We start from the raw sequence: 20,782 nt of genomic DNA, 5'->3' as shown, positions 1-20,782 counted from the left end.
CGAGCTCTGATTGTAAGAAGGTATTTCTTGGATCTTTTTAAAAACAACTCACCTGATATATTCACATGGTAATTAAAAAAACACATTATTTGCCAAATAAACTGTCCGAACCAAGTACGAGGGTCCTTTAACATGTTCCCTTCCTTTCCACGCAAATTTCTTCTCGTCTATTTACTCTCACTGCATTTCTTATCATGTACCTCTGCTGCTTCATAATTTAGCTTTTCTTCCACACAGGTTAACGTCTTAAGATGACAAATTACATGGTACGTGAGATTCAGACAAGTATGGTTCGGCCACATATAGTTGGGTGACTGGACGCAGAAACCATGTCATTGATTCTCTTGACGTGCTCTTCGCATTACGACCTGCAGGTGTCTATAGTGTTGTCTCATCGATCACACTCCACTTTTTAAGCCTAAACAGAACTGAAACTAGAATGTACCTATAAATTAGCGTGAAGGCCTGTGCTAGAAACCCTGTCACTTCTTGTGAACACAGCATTTTTAAAAATATTTTAGACACTATCATCGGTCATCAGTCATGGCCCAAACATCATCCTTCTGCCTCGAACACAAGCTTTAATTTTACATGTACTTATAGCGACCAGGCACAACAGAAATAATGGCAAAAGTGGCGAACTCTCCGACTTCTTTCTATTATGGAAGGGTTTAGTTAGAAATTCGTGGAACCGCACATAAAACACACATACATTTAATGACAAAGCAAGAATTGACGGACACAAATTTACGATTTACATTTAAACAGCAATGCATAAGCATGTAGATCTGTTAATTGATGTGTTCAACAAAACGTATTCTTTTCATCTACAATAACATTTCTAAGTGTTATTAGCAAAATCTGTACATTATTAAAATTAAAAATCGGACATTCCATTTTCAAAAATATGAAAATCCACAGAGACAAGGACTCAGCTAGCAGCCAGAGCACATCCAAAACTAAATTTCAGGCCTGGGTGGGGAAAACGTTGGCGGTTGTGTCCAAAATATTTCGGATTTAACAACTTTCTGAAGGGTAAGGCTACTTATGAGGGCTTGTTGCCAGCGGCGGCGGAACAATTTTCAAAGTCAGGGGAGGGCAGTTGTTAAGACCATCAGATATCAGTCATGAATAGGTCGATCCATTAAGCCTCATCCAATTATAGGTCCTGCAGAAAAGGGGAGGGGCAGGCCTCCAGTCGAAAAGGGGGGGGCATCGGCCCCCCGCCACTGCTTGTGGCACGTCAACATTTCACTTTCTCAGCTGGGTGAAATTTAAGAGCAACATAATTTACAACTCCGTTGACTGCGAGTGCACGCGTGAACCACGGCATTTTTTGGGCCTGGGAAGAATAGCGACTTCAATGCGTGCTGAATGCTCATGCCCACCTTATTAAGGTATATTCAATGGTCCCATCATTGAATATACCGCAAAAGTTGATAACATTACAGTATATTTCACGGCTGCCTGACTAAATAATACCTAATTCATGGTCTATCACTCTGGTGATGGGGATGCATGCACGCATTATGTAATAAGGGACAATCAGCGTCTATCCGTGCACTGCATCCAATGACCGGTGCCTCACAATGTTGCTACATGTACACTGTTTGTATATGAACAAGTACATGTACGTGGTAGAGTTTAGAACGGACTCTATCACAACCATGCAAGTCCACCAGTAGCGTATCTGGCGTTTGGCTCGGGGCAGGGGAATTCAAAACGCCAATGCAATCTCAGGCTCAATTAACATGATAATGGGGAGAAAAATATCCTTTTTTATATAAATATACGGGAAAAAATAAATAAAAAGAATCAAAAGTCCGCCGGTTGGGGCAAGTTGCGCCCTTCCGAACGCCACTGAAGTCCACTCCAAGTCATTGTAACAAGCCCTGTAAAGTGCGACAAAAGCTCTCATTCTGTTCGTTGACCTCATTTGGCATCATGAATGTTTTGATATGAAATGGATGACAAATACAAATAACGTCCTCCAAAGTGTTGTAGTCTTGAGCTTTTCAAGCACCAAGTCCACTGAATATTGAAATGGTTTAAGGTTGTGCGTGGACACACCTGAAGAGCATGTCCCTTGGACAGTGCATGCATAAAGACAACAGAATTAGAGAAATTCAGACAATAACAAATAGTTTAATGAGAAAGTATTTAAAAATTACTCCGTTGAGTACTTTTTGAGTACTTCTCTCATTAAAATTTACTTTTTACAGAGTGGTTTATACACATGCATTCTTGACTGCAATTTGTCAGTTTGATGATTTTTAGCTGAATTAAATAATCTAAAATATTTATTAGTGTTTTTCTTGCCTTTTTTAATTTAAAAATGGTGTTGCATTTTAAGATTGGGTGAGCAGGTCTTCAGACTACATGTACGGTACAATGTTTAGGTAAACTCTGGCTTTCCCTGGCCAGCTTGGAATGTTTTTGGCCTTGTTTACTGGTCTCCCTCCCCACTCCATTTATATTTTCATCTCAGTGTTGTTTCATTTTTCATGGTATTGCCTTTGTTAATATTCTGATGATGGCCAAATAATAATTCAATAAAGCCAAACAAATTTGGGCTGTTGACATTTTACAGCACCATGGTTGAGACCATCACAGGACCAGAGAAAAGACCAATTGTTGGGCAAGGAGGAGACCACGCACAGTCTTGGTCAATCACAAAGGAATGTCCTTAATTCAGTTTAGCTTGTGAAATCAATAGAGAACCCCCCTGCCTTTGTCTTGGTCATTGTTTGATCGGAATCTCAGGAATTCTTTACAGACTTCTAGGGGGGGATGTGTTAGGTAACAATAGTCTAGAGTGTGTATAGGGATTGGACAGGTAAGGGGGGTACCCCTCCGTCCAATATCTTGCCTGGTATATGGCGGTTTGAAGCTGGTCCTGTTGCTCCTATTCTCCTCCTGTGGGTCACCTCCAGGTTCTTTGGCGAGAAGTTCGGCCCAACCACTAACCATTGCACAGATGAAGTGCCAGCAATAAAATTTCTTTATTTCTTAACAATCAACTTGATTATAGTTCAAGCATGGGGTAAATGTGTTTTAAGGAATTCCTTGGGGGATAATGAAGGAGATGGCATCTGCTGTGGCGCCCCACCTCGCTCTGTTCAGCTGAAATAACGTGATCCAGGCCACAAGAGCTGCGGTCCATATGACCGATCCTATACAGGACTTGATCAAATCTGAGGGAAGGAGGTACAACCACAGGCATTAGTGATTTGGAGATGACAGATTCAGTGCAGGATTTGCACTGATATGGTAACTGTAGGTGAGCTGGAGTTCACAGTTCAGTGAGCCAAACTGGCTTGGCTCAGGCTGTAAACAACCCACAAACCAATGGGAAATCCATGTAGCCGCTATAATTACTGGCAGCTTCCTGCAGTTCCATAGAAGTGTGTGTTAATTTGAGCCACAGCCATGCACAGTTGGACATACATGTACATGTATGTACCTGTAGACTTGGGCTGAGTCTCAGGCTACGTCCAAAACAGCACTGCACTGCTATCTAAGGCTATGGCTACAGACTGTTGTTTACATGTACGCGTATCATGAAACAGATAGCCACAGCCACAGAACAAGTGATTCAGATGTTGTCTGTGACCAAGACTTCATTTTGCGTGGAAAAGTCCTCAGTGCGAGGCTGTAATGGAACGGTACAATGCATGAAAGATGGACTCTTCACTCAATGTTGGTTCAAACAGTTGCACAGTTTCATCTGATCTTTTTGACTTCAAACACAGGATTTAAAATGCTGCACATCTTAGGAAACTGAGAGACTGAAGACTGAATATTCTGCCATGATTTTGTGTTGCCTGTTTACTTCAGCATGATGGTAAATGATTGTACCAACTTTGCTTAAAATACATACATTTCTTCATCTGCTTTTGCTCCTCAAAGGGAGGTCGGATGAAAGCTTCTTTGAAGAACCAAATGAAGTTGATGAACCAAAGAAATGGCAAGAGAAAAAAGCCACCTGATGAGAGATGATAAATCGGTAAACTTGTGAAGTGAATTATTCGGTGGAATACTCATGTTTCTTTTGTTTTGTTACTTTATTTTGCCTTTTGTTTTGCTATGAAGCAAAGAAAAACATTCTGTCATATTTCTAAACTTTATTTTTCAAATTTAATGTGGTTTGAAATATGTATGGTTATCATTTACATGTATGTCATGCATGCAAATTATGTTATTTGAACTTCTACAACAAGAAATATTGGAATGGAAGGCCTTTGGGTCACAATTTTTTGATAATTTAGATTTTCAATTCCAAGCATGTCCAATGCCTCTTGGTATTGTCCTGTTTATAAGTGCAATTCATGAGCTTAGCAGTAGGGTACTCAGGCATTATATTCCCCAAGACATGGGTCCTGCAAGGTGAACAGAGGGTTCAATATAGCTGGGCTTTTCGCAGAACCGTAGACAAATTTTTATGACTATGGTCCCCTATGGATCCTATGTAAAGTGCCAAATAAAGTGTGATGTCATCAGTAGGTACTGTACAGGTACATGTACATGCAAACATGTACATGTAAGCCTGCTGTTATTTAAAACGTAGGAAAACGTTGTGTACTTACCTATGTAATATTTACGACATAATTCCAATTTGTCTGCATCAGGAACTTTATCTAGATTCATGCTGAACTGAGTCCACTGTGTACGTAAGAAAATACCACAACATTTGAAATCCACCTACATACTTAATGTTCAAGTACAATGCAGGCCTATTTAAATAACGATGGTAACATCCTGCAGTTCACTGCCAATCTCTAATTTGTGGTTTAACAGATTATCTTAAGAGCAGAGTCCCTCCACATCCCCCCTTCATGCAAATGTAGTTCAGTGCTGCAACGATGGAAAATGGGAGATGTGTTACGGCTGCCGTAACAATAGCCACTTCGTTTTGTTAATCTTAGTGTACTCACAATGGCTGAGTTTGGTTATTAGACTAACAGTGAGACGCCTGATCAACAAATGCAGGCATGGTAGGTAAGAAAATTGAGTGTTTTTTTAATATTAATAGTTTTCAAATCAGAAAGAGTCGGCCAACACTTAATGCCCCTGTGCACAAACCTATGACTATGAGACTGTCTGATTGAAAAAACCTGTTTCCTTAGTAAATGCTTTGGAATTTTCCGAGCAAAATTTCACTTTTTAGGCATGTTACTGTTCACATGGTTAGGACATGCTATGATGTTATCAATTTAAATTTCAGATGGCTGTTAAGCCCCATAACCAGTAAATTTTAAGGGACAATTAGTGTTGTCCGTATATGGATCACTTTCCAAAGATTTTGTTTACTTAACAAAATATTAGTTATTGTTCAACTCAGGCAGGCCTACATGTGCAATGTATGACGTAAGTGGGAATGAACACAGGAAGTACTAGTCATGACAATTAACCGAGCACGGCCGTCTAGCCCTATACTATAGTACTGCACTGAATCGTTTACATTTCCACAGAATGCAATGCTGCAGTTAAAAAATCACTGAGTGAGAACAGAAACCCTTAAGGTTTAACTAACCTTCCGAACGTATACAAATCAAAGGCAGCAAGGTATACTGTAAGTCTGTGCACTGTGCTTGAATTTTGGACAAAAAGCCAGTTTCCGTGGTCGCTGATGTCACTCACACGGGATGTGCAGTTGAGCGGAAAATATTTTTATGGACAAACAAGTGGCTTCATCAAATTTTTAAATAATAAATAAATTTCTCAAGCAAATAAATTTATACCAAAATTGAATAAAGAAAAAAATATTGTACTTTGAAATTATCTGAATCTGTCAAATGAGAATTTTGATTACCTCAATAGATGTTCGAAGTCTTGAACGAGACCAATCAATTTTTCATTTACAACAATAAACTGACTACATGTCCTCTTTTAAGTTTATACGATGCAAACTCATTATTTCTTTACCTTGTGAAATTCTGCTTCATCCTTATTTACAGTGCTGTATTCTACTGTTATAACAGTGTAATCGTGTTTTCTATGCTTAGCACCCTAACAAGAAAATTCCTTGAAAGTAAACCACGATTTTACGCATAATGAGTTCGAAGTTTCACTAGAAACTCATTGTGATCCAATTGCTCTGCCTGATCGTAACTTAAGCGAGGGACAGTAAAGCCAGTCGAAACACACACAGCTTTAAGATGGCGGAATACCTTGCGTCGATTTTTGGAACAGAGAAAGACAAGTAAGTTTACCGAAGTTGTCTTGAAATAAGTATTGTTCCTGTATGACTGAAAACTATTTAAGTGTAGTCTCTCTTGGGTTTGTTTTTCCCTTAGTTATTACACTGATAGTTAAGGTAAACGGGCCAAATACGTTGTCTGCGGTAGCGCCGCAGTTCAAGCATGTGTCATGTGCCGCTGGGGTCGTAGTAGGCCGCCCTAGCGTTGTACTGTACATGTACTTATTTAATACGGCAACCAACTTGAGCGCACACTGGGCTCCCACTATGCTCCTTAAATGAACCTCGTACATGTAGTTCTAGGCTGGGTTTGGGAACACACGACTTGATGCTGATTTTAAGCTGCATGGAGAGGCCGAGATTAATTTTGGCAATAATCTTGCACAAATACCGCCAACAAACAAATTAATGATCTCCTATTTTTCACCCATGTTTGGCATGTTTGGAAAGAGTTCTGTATCATGTGTATCAAGTAATCATTTCCATGTACATGTACTATGTATTGATATTTTCCTTAGCAACTACCAAAAAGTGTAATCTGGTCATAATTCTACTTCTACATTGGTAGTGGTACTTGACAATCAGTCTCCACATTATATCATGCCATGCTGGTGAATAATCACTAGGCCCCAATTTAGGTCCATTTTATCTAGTCTTAAAACATGGTGAATATTCCTGGACCCATTCTGTCATGGCCTATACAACTTAAGGTTACTTCCAGTTCTGGAAGTAATACAAATGCAAGGTGATGACTGGATACAGAATTCCTTTCTTGAACTCAGTGATATCACAGAATTGAATGTAAAATACAATGTACTTGCATTCATATCATTTGTACCAAGCCTTACAAAATGCTTCACAGTCACTTTGCCCCATTTTCTCATCGCCCCTAACCACTTCGCCCCATCCCCACTTCACCCCATTTCCACTTCCCCCCATCCCCACTTCACCCCATTTCCACTTCCCCCCATCCCCACTTCACCCCATTTCCACTTCCCCCCATCCCCACTTCACCCCATTTCCACTTCCCCCCATCCCCACTTCACCCCATTTCCACTTCCCCCCATCCCCACTTCACCCCATTTCCACTTCGCCCCATCCCCACTTCACCCCATTTCCACTTCCCCCCATCCCCACTTCACCCCATTTCCACTTCGCCCCATCCCCACTTCACCCCATTTCCACTTCGCCCCATCCCCACTTCACCCCATTTCCACTTTGCCTCATCCGTGCTCGAGTGTGTTACATGCTTCTTCAAAACGTGGTCAAGAGAGGAGTTCCACAAACGACATGGAGTTTATACATGTAGAAAACTCTACGACATTCACTAAATTAATGTCGACTGCATCGTCCATGGTGAATTAATACATACGGTTGAACTAGCATAGGGTTTATTTCTCATCCACTTCAAGTTTATTTCAAAGCATCACACAATTCTGTAAACATCATTCTGATAATTGTCAAGATAGACAGCTGTGACCCGGCCATCGGATATACCTCAGCGCGCTGTAGTAGGAAATTTTTTGGAAACCAGCTCGCCTCAAGTATGAGCAAAACAACCTAAAATTAAACTCGTGAACACAGAAAGTACACACATCTGTAGACAAGGCACTACCGGTAAGTTCTGTGAATTAACGTGAAGAAATCTTGCAACATCAATGTTTTTTTTTTTTCGATGCGTGAGGTCACGTACATGTACGGTCGCCGCAGAATGAATAAACTGGTTGCTACACTCCATCATGCATTCTCTTGCATGGGTGCAGCGTGGCAGGAACCAGTGCTTTGAGCATGTGTTTTTACCACAGCGATAGCGAAACACGAAGAGAACTCATGAAATTAACAGAAATTGCTTTTCAAATGTTGCAAGTGTAACTGGGAAAATATGTAGAGACAAGCGTAATAGTGGGGAAAATGTCATTCTGAGGTGTTTGTGAAGACAGAAAGACAACAGGAGTTATTTATTTGTCTTTCTTATATTTATTAAATTTGTTTTTCTAGCTTGCCAATAAAAATGTTAGGGTCTTCTTGTCAAAAACTTTGGGTCTGTTGGAAAATCGGACGCATTGTTTTGGTCTTTGCAAGTTAGATTCTCTGACCGTTATTTGGGTACAAAAGTGTCAATGTTTTTATTTCTTGCATCTACTTTAGGCCTACATGTATGCCTCTGTTACTAAAGAACAGAATGATTAAAATTCAATGGGGCATAGTGGAAATGGGGCGAAGTGGGTATGGGGCGAAGTGGGAATGGGGCGAAGTGGGAATGGGGCGAAGTGACTGACAGCCTACAAAATTGGTGACCAGTCGACGCTCAGTATGCAGAGCCTCAATTCTCATTAAAATAACGAGTGCCTTCTAGCATGCATTCTTGCCATTTAGACTGCACAAGAAATATTTGTAGGTATGTAAACTCTGATTCTGCTTGCTTAGCCCCCCCTCTGTATTTAAATACTTCCTGTTTCCCCACCTACCCTATTTTGATGATGCGGCTATACATTTTGGGGGGATGTGAAATAGGATATGTAAAAAATAATAATTTTATCTTAATTCGAATTTTGTCTTCGAAAGATTCCATGTCATTCATTGTAAAATGAATGTTTCTTTTACTCTTCGGAACATTCAAGTCATTTAAAATAAATACAACCTGACCTCTCTTGCTGTTATTTTCAACAAATTGACAAATGTTGCGGAATTGAATCAATACATGTACATGTACCTGAGTTTTAAAAGTGTTGAAAACTCTACCCACCTCCACTGCTCTGAGACGCCATGTAATGGGAAGCAGAACTTTTTTAAAAGGGGACTGAGAGTCGTTTTGTTTGTGGGGGGGTTATGTTTTTGTTCTATTTGTTTTGATTTTATGTTTTAATGTTTAATAGGCAACGTAATGTACATGAGCCTGTAAGATTACATTTGAGTCTGATTTTTTTCCTGCCAAAGGGTCAACTGTTCCTTCTACTTCAAGATTGGAGCTTGTCGCCATGGTGACCGTTGCTCACGACTTCACAACAAGCCGACGTTCAGTCAGACCATAGTGCTGTCCAACATCTATCAGAATCCACAGAACACTGCACAAAGCGCAGATGGATCACACAGTAAGATGAACTTCTCGTTCGAATTCCTCCAGGTTGTGTGGTTTCCACGGTTACTGAACGTCTTAGTCTTTGAGAGGAGATTACCTGATGTCATGGCTGAAGGGCTTGGTTTTCTCAAACATGGCTGATAAATAAACATAAAGAGCCTTTCTGTGTACCGCATAGTAATGGATTTCTGTACTCTAAAAAAAGACTTTCAACATGTACTTTGCGTCAGGGAGTACATGTACATCCATAACGAAAAATACATCTTGAAATACATCAGACTCAGACCAGCCAGCCAACCATGGCAAGATTGGTGGTTGAGTGGTTAAAACACCTGCACTGGTAAGCAGGAGGTTGTGGGTTCGAGTCCCACCCGAGTAACCCTGTGGATTTTTTGGCAAGCTCTCAGACAAGCACTGAGTATACATGTATACGTTGGGTAAGGACAAAACCAGTAATCAGAATTAAAGAAAGACTATCTGATGGGACTTTGGAGTGTAACACAATTGGATCCTGTTTGTTCACATTTGTCCTAGTTTCCAACATTTCTGATGTGGAAATGCAGCAGCACTTTGACGACTTCTTTGAAGAAGTTTTCACAGAGCTGGAAGAGAAGTACGGGGAGATTGAAGAGATGAATGTGTGCGATAACCTAGGTGATCATCTGGTGGGCAACGTCTATGTCAAGGTGAGTTTACTGCGAGTGTGAGTATGTGTATGTCAAGGTGAGTTACTTGAGTGTGAGTATGCCAAGGTAAGCTACCTTGAGTGTACATGTGTGTCAGGGTGAGTTACTTGAGTGCAAGTACATGTATATCAAGGTAAGATATATCAGTACATGTACTTGAGTGTGAGTACCATGCCAAGGTACATGTAAGCTACCTTGAGTGTATGTCAAGGTGAATACGTTCAGACTAAGTTGGTGCGATTTGGACTCCCAAGAATCAGTAGATTAGCAAATGTTACGCCAAAGATAACAATCTCCCCCTGCAGCAACAAACCATAAGATAACGTGTGGATAAAACTGGCCTCATTTCTGTGCGTAGTTTATTCTTTTTGACCTTATGCGTAGGCTACCTGCAAATCTTTTGCGCGCATGCAGTGTACTCGCTGGAGACACATACATGTACATGTACTCATCACTTATACTGAACTGACTAAAAATACCAATAAATGATTCAGGTTTTTAAGTCATCTCTGAAATTATTTTTTTAACTTACACAATGAATCAAATACCATGCAAACTAAGTTACGTTTATGTCCACATTGTGGACAAGGTATCCGCAGGAGACGCAACCTCATTATGTATACCCGCCTTGTTTCTAAATTACAGTTCCTGATATTTGTCAGGATACACGTAACTACGCATGTGCTGGTTGCTTCTTTTTGGTTTGGTATGCTTGATAGTACCAGCAGAGCTTTCATGTCTGAACGAGGCATGTTTTAGATAATGCACACTCAAGTTTTTTTCTAAACTCTGCCCAAAATCAATTAAATTGGGATCAAATTTTTCCATGTCTGAATGTACCCTAACTTTGGGTTTGAATACGTCAAGTGGAGTCACCTTTTAGTATCAATTAGTACATCAGTCCGAGTTACCTTGTGTATGTACTGAAAGATCCAAGACATCATTATGTGTGAAACCATTGGTGAACATCTGATGGTTTATGTGTGTGTCAAAGAGTTTCGTAAACCCTATAAGAGCTGGGGGGTTTAGAGTCAATTCTCACTCGACATTTTTTCTGATATCGATGCAGTGTATTATCTTCAGGAGTTGAGCCTTTAGGAGTTTTAAGAGTAACTCTTTGTGGTCATTTTGAAATTAATTGTTCAAACATCGAGCATGCTGTTCTCACACAGCGTGCATTTATTAAGACAGGTCAGCCCAAAATGTGTATTTTTTCCACTGCAGTGCTCAGTGCACCCAGGCTAGCATGTATGTCGCGTTGAACTTCAAATGACCATAACAACAAAACCATTTGCCTGATTCACATTTGTAATGATAAGGAGGGTCTTTACACGTACACGTAGCATGCCAAGATTCTAAGAAACAAGAGCGGCACAGCTGAGTTCTGGGGGATCCCTTCCCCCCCAGCTACTGTGAGATGGGATTGAGCATCATGCGCACACACTGAGGAGGAACGTGCCATGGTGAGCTAGAATGACGATGGAGGGATTTGAGAGAGAAATGTATTGCAGAGGTCAAAATTACATGTAACTACAATCCCTTGGTGGCCATATGGCCAGTGGGGAAGTGCACCGCACAGGCCCTCGTGAAAATTTGGTGGCCCAGGTTGAGTACACGTAATGAAATTGATCAGGCCCGGTGACCGCACATGTCCATTTGCGTCAGTGGAACTTCTCTACCAAAACAGATGATTGGCCAGCCTGGCTGGATTTAAATGCACTTTTTGAGGCCAAAAAAACTAGTTCTGCTTCTGGTTATTGGACTGATCATAAATGTTTGGCGCAACCATAAAATTTATATCATAATTACAGAAAAACACATTTAAAAATTTAAAAAACAAACAAAAAAAATCCTCTCTGTCTTTCCTGTCTTCACAAAACACCTCTCAACAATTTTTCACTTGAAAAAACTTGTAATTTTTGTTTTCCTGCTTACATTCACAACATTTGGAAAGTTCGTTCTGTTGTGTCACAAGTTCCTTTCTCATTTTGCTGTCATGGAGGTGAAAACACACAAGCAGTTTTGCTTGATGCAAAGAAACAAGGCTTCACTGGTTCCCACTGCGTCGCGCCACTGAAAAAGAAGGCTTGATGGTAACGTGGCAACCATTCCATGCATCCCGGTCAAAATACACCGTGTAATGTTCACCATGTTCGCCACACATGTACACACAGGCAACTTTACAGCATCCCATCGAAAAAACATGATACCTCAGGAAGAATTTTACAACGTAATTCCCAAAACTTGATTTGTTGTCTCTATATGTATTTTTTGTGTTCACAAATTTACGGTAATTCGAGGTTATATTGCTTGTTTGTGACGATCGCCCCAATGCAGACTCAACGCGACATGACCTGCAAAGGTTTCATTGGTGTCCATGGGAGATAACGTTAAACTGGCATTGTTAGAAAATGATACCAGCCAACATATCAGTACTCAGGTCAGGCTGTATGCGCGACTGTGCAATGAACAGAATGGTATGCCGCAGGCTACGTGTGTACATGTATGTGGCACACAAGCCTGGCGCATTGTAGCAGGCAATCGCAGCCACGCGGACTGTAGAATTATACCATGAACTCAGAAGTTCTGTGCTGATGATCTGAAAGACGAGTCGTAAAATGTGATTAAAGTTTTGAAAATGTGACAATGTACCTCAAATGAACACTGTCCCACTGGGTCATCATTTTTGGAGAATGCAGTGGCCCGATGAATGTTTTGGTGGCCCCGGTCCAGCGGACCACTGTTAATTTCGACCCCTGTATTGGATAACCGTGGTGTCAATCTGTCAGTCAACTCATGTGTCAAGGTTACACAGTATGAAGTAGTTACAAACGTATTCAGGGTGTGGCATTAGGCATTTGTGCCATGGCATAGAGGCCTGATGAGCAGGGGTAACTACCATGTGAAATAGTGTGGTCTTGCCTGAGCTATCTATGAATATTCATGAATCCCCCATAACCACCCTACACCGTCCATTTTGCAGTATCGGCGCGAGGAGGATGCAGAAGCCGCTGTGAATGATCTCAACAATCGATGGTTTAATGGTCAGCCAATCAGAGCAGAGCTGTCCCCGGTGACGGACTTCCGTGAGGCCTGCTGTCGTCAGTATGAGATGGGGTAAGAATACAAACAGGCAACTGTGCTCTGTCCTTTGAGCTGAAATCTGTGCAGTAAACATAATCCTGTCATCCCATCACCTGTAATATGGGCGATTCTCAATACAGCACGCCACCAAGAGTTTGCCACAGACAGGCCACTTTTCAAGGCTAGGGTCGACATGCTGCCACGATTAAGTGCACTGTGTACATAATTTGGGGATATTTGATTGATTGAGGCATTCCCCGCACCACACAAAACAACCATTTTGGCTACCTAACACCCATTGGCAATAGGCAGTTTTGAATTATCAACCAGGATAAACATTCCGCAAAATTCAAATTTTCTGCGCATGGCGCAGTTAGTGAATGAGAGTTTGTTGACTATTTATCCCATAATGCACTGCGAAAAGACCTTTCCATGACAAGCTCTTGGTGGCGCACTGCATTGTGAATCGCCTGTACTGCAGAGTGCATTTGTCAATGGAAATTCTAATTCACATGACATGAATGCATCTGAATTGCATTTGAGGTCCAGCAATCAAGTCCATCCAATATCACATTGTCTCAAGACCAGTCACAAGCTATAGACATGAACTGTGACAAGGAACACGTATTCGTTTGTCACTATACCACCAGTAACTCAAGATTGGACTTCTCATCGACCTCTCTACAAGACAGATGTTGCATATAGGATGTCAGTGTGCGCTAGACTGTTGACTAGATGCACGTCAAAATGGTGGTGATTTCTGATAAAAATTTCTTTTGAAACTGCAGTTTTTATATCCGGATTTCATGCCATGTCATGGTTTGGAATATTTGTGCTTCCTTTGGATGGACAGGAGGCCAGTCTACTGTAGATTTCTCAGATGTTCATCATGTTCATGATGTAATCATTTACACCTGAAGATGGTGAGAGGCAGGGTTGTATTTAAGTCCATCACAAGTCCCTTCACAAGTCTAGCATGTCTAGTCACAAGTCCCTTCACCAGGCCAGTCAGAAGTAACGGTGCACATGACAAAGGAATGCTTTGGTCACAGCTCATTTGAATAGCTTGTGAATTTGCTTAAGACCAGATGACTTGTGATGGACTTGTGATGGACTTACAGGGACTTGTGATGGACTCCAATAAAGCTCTGGTGGTAGGCAAGTAAGGTAAAGTGGCTTGCCCAAGGACATGGCATGTAGCAAACAGCTGCGTGTAGATTTTTAAAGTGTTAAACACCCGTATGAGTGGATATATGCAGTTTGTAAAATACCTGTTATTGTTACGCTGTGACCATGAGTCGCAGACTGCTGTGTTCTGTCTTTGGGAGAGTGTGGCGCTGATCGACTTCTCTTGAAATTTTCAGGGAGTGCACCCGCGGCGGCTTCTGCAACTTCATGCACCTGAAGCCCATCTCCCGCGAGCTTCGACGGGAACTCTACGGCCGGCGCAAGCGAAGCCGGCGCTCCCGTTCCCGCTCACGTAGCCGAGAAAAAAGAGGGCGTTCTCGTTCCCGGAGCCGAGAACGCCCTCGTCGACGCGATAGGTCCAGGGATCGGGAACGCTCAGGCCGTTTCTAGGCGTCCCCCCCCACCAGTGCATGTTGATCCATAGGAGTCCACCCCTTTGGAAGTAGGCCTACTTTGAAGTATGAGGAACTTTGTAGTAGGGCTCATATTGAATCCACTACTCAACACTGGCTTTTATTATTAAGCCTCATGCTGTTGGATACAAGGACATTCCTTGGTTACTTTTGTATCCACAGTCTTGTAGGAAATTTCCTAGTGACAGTATTTACGATGACCACTGATCTGTGACATAATTGCTTACACCACAAACTGACACTTGATACTTGAGTGTGCTCCGTTTGCATAAAATTTTCAAATCCACATAGGTTTGCTCTGGCACAGTCTTAAAATCTGTCATTAAACACTAACAGCTCCGGTGTATGTAAGCTTTCAACCACGATTGTGTTTGTAAAGCACTCGGCCACAGCATCTGGCTGTAAGTGCCATCTTTAGTCGCTGGACGTTACCTCGATATACTCTGTTGTCATAGTGAATTATTGTAGGTTGACTCGGTTTTGCTAATGTTCAGTTCCTGCTGCATTGACTTGGCAGGTGTGTTGGTATGTAAATAGCATTCAACCTTAAAAGTCCACATATAGTAGCATCCCCTTAATTTGCTGAAATGAAAATTTACCCATTATCACTTTGGCTCCGCTCTTCCACACAATTATACACCACTGCAAAATGCAGACAAAAAGCTGTCTTGTATATAATCTTGTCTTGTAGAAGTTAAACATGTAGTTAGCATTTTGTTTTGGCTTACCTAATGTACTCGTAAGAGCAACCAACTTTGTTTCTATGATTTGCTCTGCTTGGAGCGTTTCCTTTGATATGATGTAAAAGTACTCGCAGGAAAACTTCAACATTAATTTTTGTTTGAATTTGTTTGGGGGGTGGGGAATTTATTGAGAATGCACAAAGTGGCGAAGTTTACATTTGTTAATTAATGGGATTGTTTTGATTTGTCGCTTAAAAAAGTCCTTTCATGGTTTTTGTTTTAAGTTAGACTCGCTGTATGCATTAAAACTGTTTTTGAAGTAGACCAAAATAAAAGCTGTTTGTGAAAATTCGAGGAAAAATACTGTTTGTTAAAAAAGATCCTTAATCGGTTGTGGGAATACAGTCGAACCTCGTTAATAAGAGGTCCTTGGGACTTGGCAAATTACCTTGTAACAGGAACCTTGTATTATCAGGAATAAAAACAATGAAAGACAAAGGATTGGGATCTAACATTTCCTTGTTATAAGCAGGATCTTGTATTTACTGCGCTCTTATTAACGAGGTTCGACCATATTGTGATGAGTGATGAGTTGTCTCTGTATTGGTCAGGAAAACAATTTTTGACTGCGCTTGATTAAATTGCGTTCAGGGTGCGCAATGCGAGAGATTAAAGAATAATACATGTATGTTTCTGACGTCAACAAGGTCCTTATGAATAACTAATTTCCAGCCATGCATTCATTTTGCGTTGGCCGACGGCAAAAGCCAGTGAATGGGCTGCGTCATATGAAAACACAAACACGATTCTTGCGTACACAATTAAGTATGCAAATACTTGTACCTTTATTTGCTCTGCGTTGGTCCCTCACTGACGTTTTTAGCGAAGAGATCCAATGGCAAATCCCCATTCTTGGACTTTTTTTCCCTTTGGTGATCATCATCCAAGACTTCAATATGTATACATGTACTATATGCTGACAAACTATCAGAAAAAAATCCATACATTGAGTGTTTTGGAAACCCTTGTTGTTTTGCACTAGTTCCAAAATCTTATTAATTAATGGAGCTCGTCATCTGTCTCATCGTCTCTCTTACTCTTACTAGCATTAAAAAAAGACCAATCTACGATTGGCACAGCATTTGTAAAATAGTAACATGACCAAAATTTAATGGATTTCCGATTCACATGCGATTTGTACATATAGGAATAGCATCCGTCTCGAGCAGAAGCACCCCCTCGTTTTGTTGAAAACCACCTTGGGGTGTTTTCTGTGTTGGCAGTGATGCGACCGTATAACGCGTGCATTTCCTAAGTCGCTCATGAACCAGCAAAGTGCAGTTCGGACCAAAGGAGGCCCGCTGCTGAGAAAATTGCGCCCTCTGTGGATTCTGCTCGAGGCTCGTACGAGCGTAAATGATCGATAAGGAATTGAGAATAAAGGTTCGGATCTCCCTCCAGCTCTCTGGATTCCTTTTTCAACTTTCCTAATTTTTGGTTTGCTTGTTTTTTTTCTCTGCGATGGCTTTTTTACCCTTTCCGTGAGGCCTGTTTTTCCCTTATCCATATCGTGCAATCTGTGTTCGCCACATGAAATCCAATTTGCAAACCGCCAAAGAGCGGGGCCGGCTCGTTTCGGAATAAATTGAACGGACTTTGGGCCGCTCGGTATAGAGCGCATCACCGACTTGTCGCACTGTGCAAAGGACGGGCGACACTTCCCTAAATTGACTCCGCGAATCTAATAAAACCGAGCCATACGCTCATTCGCCACAGACCCCGTGGGGAAACAGACCTGGGGAACGAGCGCTGTGCATGTGGTGTCGGTAACCTGAGGGTGGACGGACAGCGAACAGACAACTCCGCGTAACAAATAGCGTTTTCACCTCGCTGACCGGTCAATCTCAGAGTATCGGAATGCTTTCAAATCTGCCCAGTGCCTGCTAAACTCTTCTTGCTGAATGAGAAGACAGTCGACTGGTGATGTCATTGTGACGCACCCCAGCAGTGCCAGTATTCCATGACCAGGCCATCGCAGTGGATTGAGAACGGGGTTGAATTTGCAGAGTATGCGCTAGATAAACGCACTTTGAACTCAAGTCGCTGTCTTCAACCGTGGCCGTAAAGTGCTGTTTATTTATTTTGCCATATTCCGTGTGATGTACATCCGTACATGTAGAACCGTCATCAAGTGATGATGTCGAAGTTTCATCTGTAAAGCATAGAAGTGGTAAGGCTTTTCCTCTGTTTTCATATTTCTGCACATTGTGTATGCAAGCGCTTATTAATTTTCTAATTTTAACAATTTTGTAACATTGCTACCTGGAAGGCTTTTTCATAAATATTGCAGGTTTTCAAAGATTGAAAAAAAGAACTAAAATTTACTTTTTTCCTATTTTCTTACAGCCGCGGTAGGAGTGAAATATTACGGATAAAACGTATTTGGAATTTGTCTTTGGTATAATTATGATTCCTTGGCATGTTTGTCATACTTTGTGGATTTTCTTTGTGTATTAAAATTTGTCATTTCCTTCTTTCAAGATTAAACTTGAACTCATTGAGACTTGCCTCGGATTCTTTGATAGTTGAGAAGGGGATCATTATCAGTGGAAGGAAAGGTCATTTCGTATTGTTCATTTATTTCTGAAACTTAACCCTTCACTGCAAAAACTGTAGTGTTAAAATAACACTTTTTTGTTCTATCAGATGACCACACGATATGGTGTTAATTTAACACTGCTGGCGTTACTTTGAAATGTTACGGTGCACTGGGGGTGTTAGAAGTAAACACCAAATAACACCAAAATGTTAACACAAGTGCAAAGTGTTGTGCAGTCCCCTGATAACACCGGGGGGTGTTAAATTTAACACCCCAGAATTTTTGTTAGCCCATGGTTATAATCCATGGTTACATACGTCAGCTTTTAACTTTGTAAACATTATCCCTGCCCATTATTCCTCAAATGTACGCCAAAGATTGGCAAACCGGATTAAAGTTCGATGTTGCACTCTCAACCGAGGTAACTAATTACATAATGCTTGGACGGTGCACCATCATGGGTGGAAGGCTATTACTCTCGAGTGATATGCATGAGCAGACGCTCTATCTGTCCTTTCTTTGTCGCTGAATTTACATAGAACTGCCTCCATGATATGGCAATGTGCAAGTGCTCTCTGTACACACTCACCAACGGGCAAAAATTATCACGTGTTTGAAATAATGTGAAGTGATTTTGGCAACAATTATTTGAATCTTGAGTTGTATGTCGCGGATTCAATCCCAAGAAAATTTTTTGTCAACGATTGGTAAATTGGCAAAATGCACGAAGTGCTGGTATTGAGGAAAAAAAGGCATTGCAATACCAGCGTAGGCCTACCCATTCACCGTTTCGCCCAAACGGTACCGTGAAAAGGGTGCTTTCTTTGTTTCTCCGTAAAAGAACCTGTTTTGCCAGTCTTCAACACGGGTACGATATGCATGTGGAACTGATTCTCCTTTACCATTCGATTAATAACTCTGGAGGGTTGTTTTGAAATAATGTCCGAAAGTCAGCCCGTATATACGCAGCTGACTCAAAAAATCGCATGGTAACAGAAAAAAAGATTTGCACCGTCTTGAAAGGAATATGGCGCTAAATCGCGGACTACAAGTACCTTGAATGTGGCTTCTGGCGACGATCCAGATTTTAGAAAATGCGCAACTTCTCTGCATGTCCCTGCACCATTACAGCAGACAAGGATTTCATTTCTACCCTCAAACCATGGCAACAACTTAGTACTACAGGCTGGTCCTTTGTCACTGATCAGTTTTAAACTCATTTTAGTAAGAGAGAACGGCTAAGGAACGAGACGACCTGGAAATATGGGAAATCATTGACAGACTGGTACTGTTATTGCGGTCACTCCAATTTGATTTGAAAACCCAGATTTTTGTACCGACAAACAACTTTATGTTCTGAAGTATTGACATTCAACGCAACGTGGAAAAAGGTTTGCTCTAATATTCGAAAGTGTTTCTTGTGTTAGTGATAAAAACATACTTTTCCAATACGCGTGCATTGTACATGACTGCAGCTTCCTGGTTAATTCCCCAAAAGCTTTGTGATTTTAAAGACATGCAGTGACATCAAACCCTGGAGCTCGAGGAGTTGTTTCGATTCTGCATTTCATTTCTCCGGCACATGTGAGGGAGTAACTCCTCCCTCAACGTCAAATAAAATTGAAAAAAGGGAGAAAGAAACAAAATCTGAAACAGCGATGTGCGGTTTAACACCTTCTATGTAATCAGAGACCTACACTTAGTCTGGTGTAGTCCCTGGACAACATCCTAGGTGTTACAATAACACCACAGTTTTTGCAATGAAGACTCGTCCGTAACAGACCGACGTTTCTACGGTTCTGCCCCTGTGATCAAAGTGGCTGTCATTTATCAGCATCAAACCATTATTTTTCCCAATTAAAACTAATATGAGACTCCAGCACTCTTGCTATTGGAACTGTTCGTCTCTTCGGATCAACACCAACAGCGCTCGCCTCCTCTCTGTATAACCAGCACTTTTTCATGCTTTACCTGCAAATCTGCGTTACATTCCAAGAAACCCGGATCTGAGCGAAACTGTTACAACGATCCTGCGTTTTATAAGGGATCAGGGGATATTGAAAATCTCCGTAAGATCGCATTTTTACCATCAACAAAACCAATACAGCAGCGGAGCTCATTATGAAGAATACATATTGTTTTGCTCAAGTAAAAATAAAATTTAAATTGATTTGTGAAACACAGAAGGGTACGCAGTCACTAAGAGTCGGTACAAAAAAGTAAAAGTGTGCAAAAATGATATTAAATGTGTCATTTCCATTAAGAAGGATCTGCATTCAAATAAGTATCTCCTCACAATAGGCTTATTTGATAAAAAGCAGTTTCACACACTAGTGTCCTGAGGGTTGCCAATGCACACCACTTAGTAGCGTCGATAAAAGTCACTCACATTGTTCCGTTAAAATGGTCATGCTTTACCACCTCTTACGCGGGCTGCAATTTCGCCTCCATGGACGAGTGTCTAATAGACATGTAACTGGAATTGGTGCGGAGGTAGAGTGCTATTAAGCCCATGCAGTCGAACGGACGAAGAACAGTTTCCATGCTGAGCCTTTATAGTTGTCTAAAAGGAATGAATTTTAGCCACGAGTATCGCTCAGTGGACACTCACAGAATGTCACCCAGCATGAGAGACACTGTCACACAAATTACATGAGTTAAGGAAACACATCTGTGATGTACTTTCTAAAAATAAAAAAGTAAAACGTAAATCAAACACCGTAATCACCTTCTGTTTTCTTTAGACAGGCATGCAACGTCTCGTTGCATCCAATTTCCTCATTTTAACTTCACACTCATGCCATTGAAAATTGAAATAAAACATCTTACAGAGTCTTGTAAAGATTGGAAT

General features: G+C 41.1%; 3 protein-coding genes across 5 annotated transcripts in view; 2 read left to right on the top strand and 1 right to left on the bottom strand.

Annotated features, from left to right (window-relative positions):
* Positions 1-644: 644 nt before the first annotated feature.
* On the bottom strand, positions 645-5,682 carry LOC110989467 (gamma-secretase subunit PEN-2-like). Its single transcript, XM_022253861.2, has 4 exons — positions 5,534-5,682; positions 4,587-4,662; positions 3,881-3,985; positions 645-3,194 (listed from the first exon to the last, which is right to left on the bottom strand). Exons 2-4 carry the CDS (start codon positions 4,645-4,647, stop codon positions 3,055-3,057), a joined length of 306 nt encoding a protein of 101 aa, XP_022109553.2. The 5' UTR covers positions 4,648-4,662; positions 5,534-5,682; the 3' UTR covers positions 645-3,054.
* A 183-nt stretch (positions 5,683-5,865) lies between these two features.
* On the top strand, positions 5,866-15,693 carry LOC110989454 (splicing factor U2AF 26 kDa subunit-like). The gene is made up of 5 exons (XM_022253840.2): positions 5,866-6,202; positions 9,137-9,291; positions 9,813-9,964; positions 12,948-13,081; positions 14,413-15,693. Exons 1-5 carry the CDS (start codon positions 6,159-6,161, stop codon positions 14,624-14,626), a joined length of 699 nt encoding a protein of 232 aa, XP_022109532.1. The 5' UTR covers positions 5,866-6,158; the 3' UTR covers positions 14,627-15,693.
* Positions 15,694-15,833: 140 nt separating this feature from the next.
* LOC110989452 (putative ammonium transporter 3) overlaps positions 15,834-20,782 on the top strand; it is a 24,835-nt gene continuing 19,886 nt past the window's right edge. For all 3 annotated transcript variants that reach the window (XM_022253837.2, XM_022253835.2, XM_022253836.2), the window contains exon 1: positions 15,834-17,562. The gene's annotated coding sequence lies outside the window, so the exon portion shown is untranslated. The remainder of the gene's footprint in view (positions 17,563-20,782) is intronic.

Source organism: Acanthaster planci, linkage group LG10, assembly GCF_054643075.1.
Source record: "Acanthaster planci isolate LZ-2023a linkage group LG10, COTS_SCS, whole genome shotgun sequence".
In the NCBI taxonomy this organism is placed as follows: Eukaryota; Metazoa; Echinodermata; class Asteroidea; order Valvatida; family Acanthasteridae; genus Acanthaster; species Acanthaster planci.
Note: the sequence above shows the minus strand (reverse complement) of the source record. Positions and strands in the feature narration are given on the sequence as shown.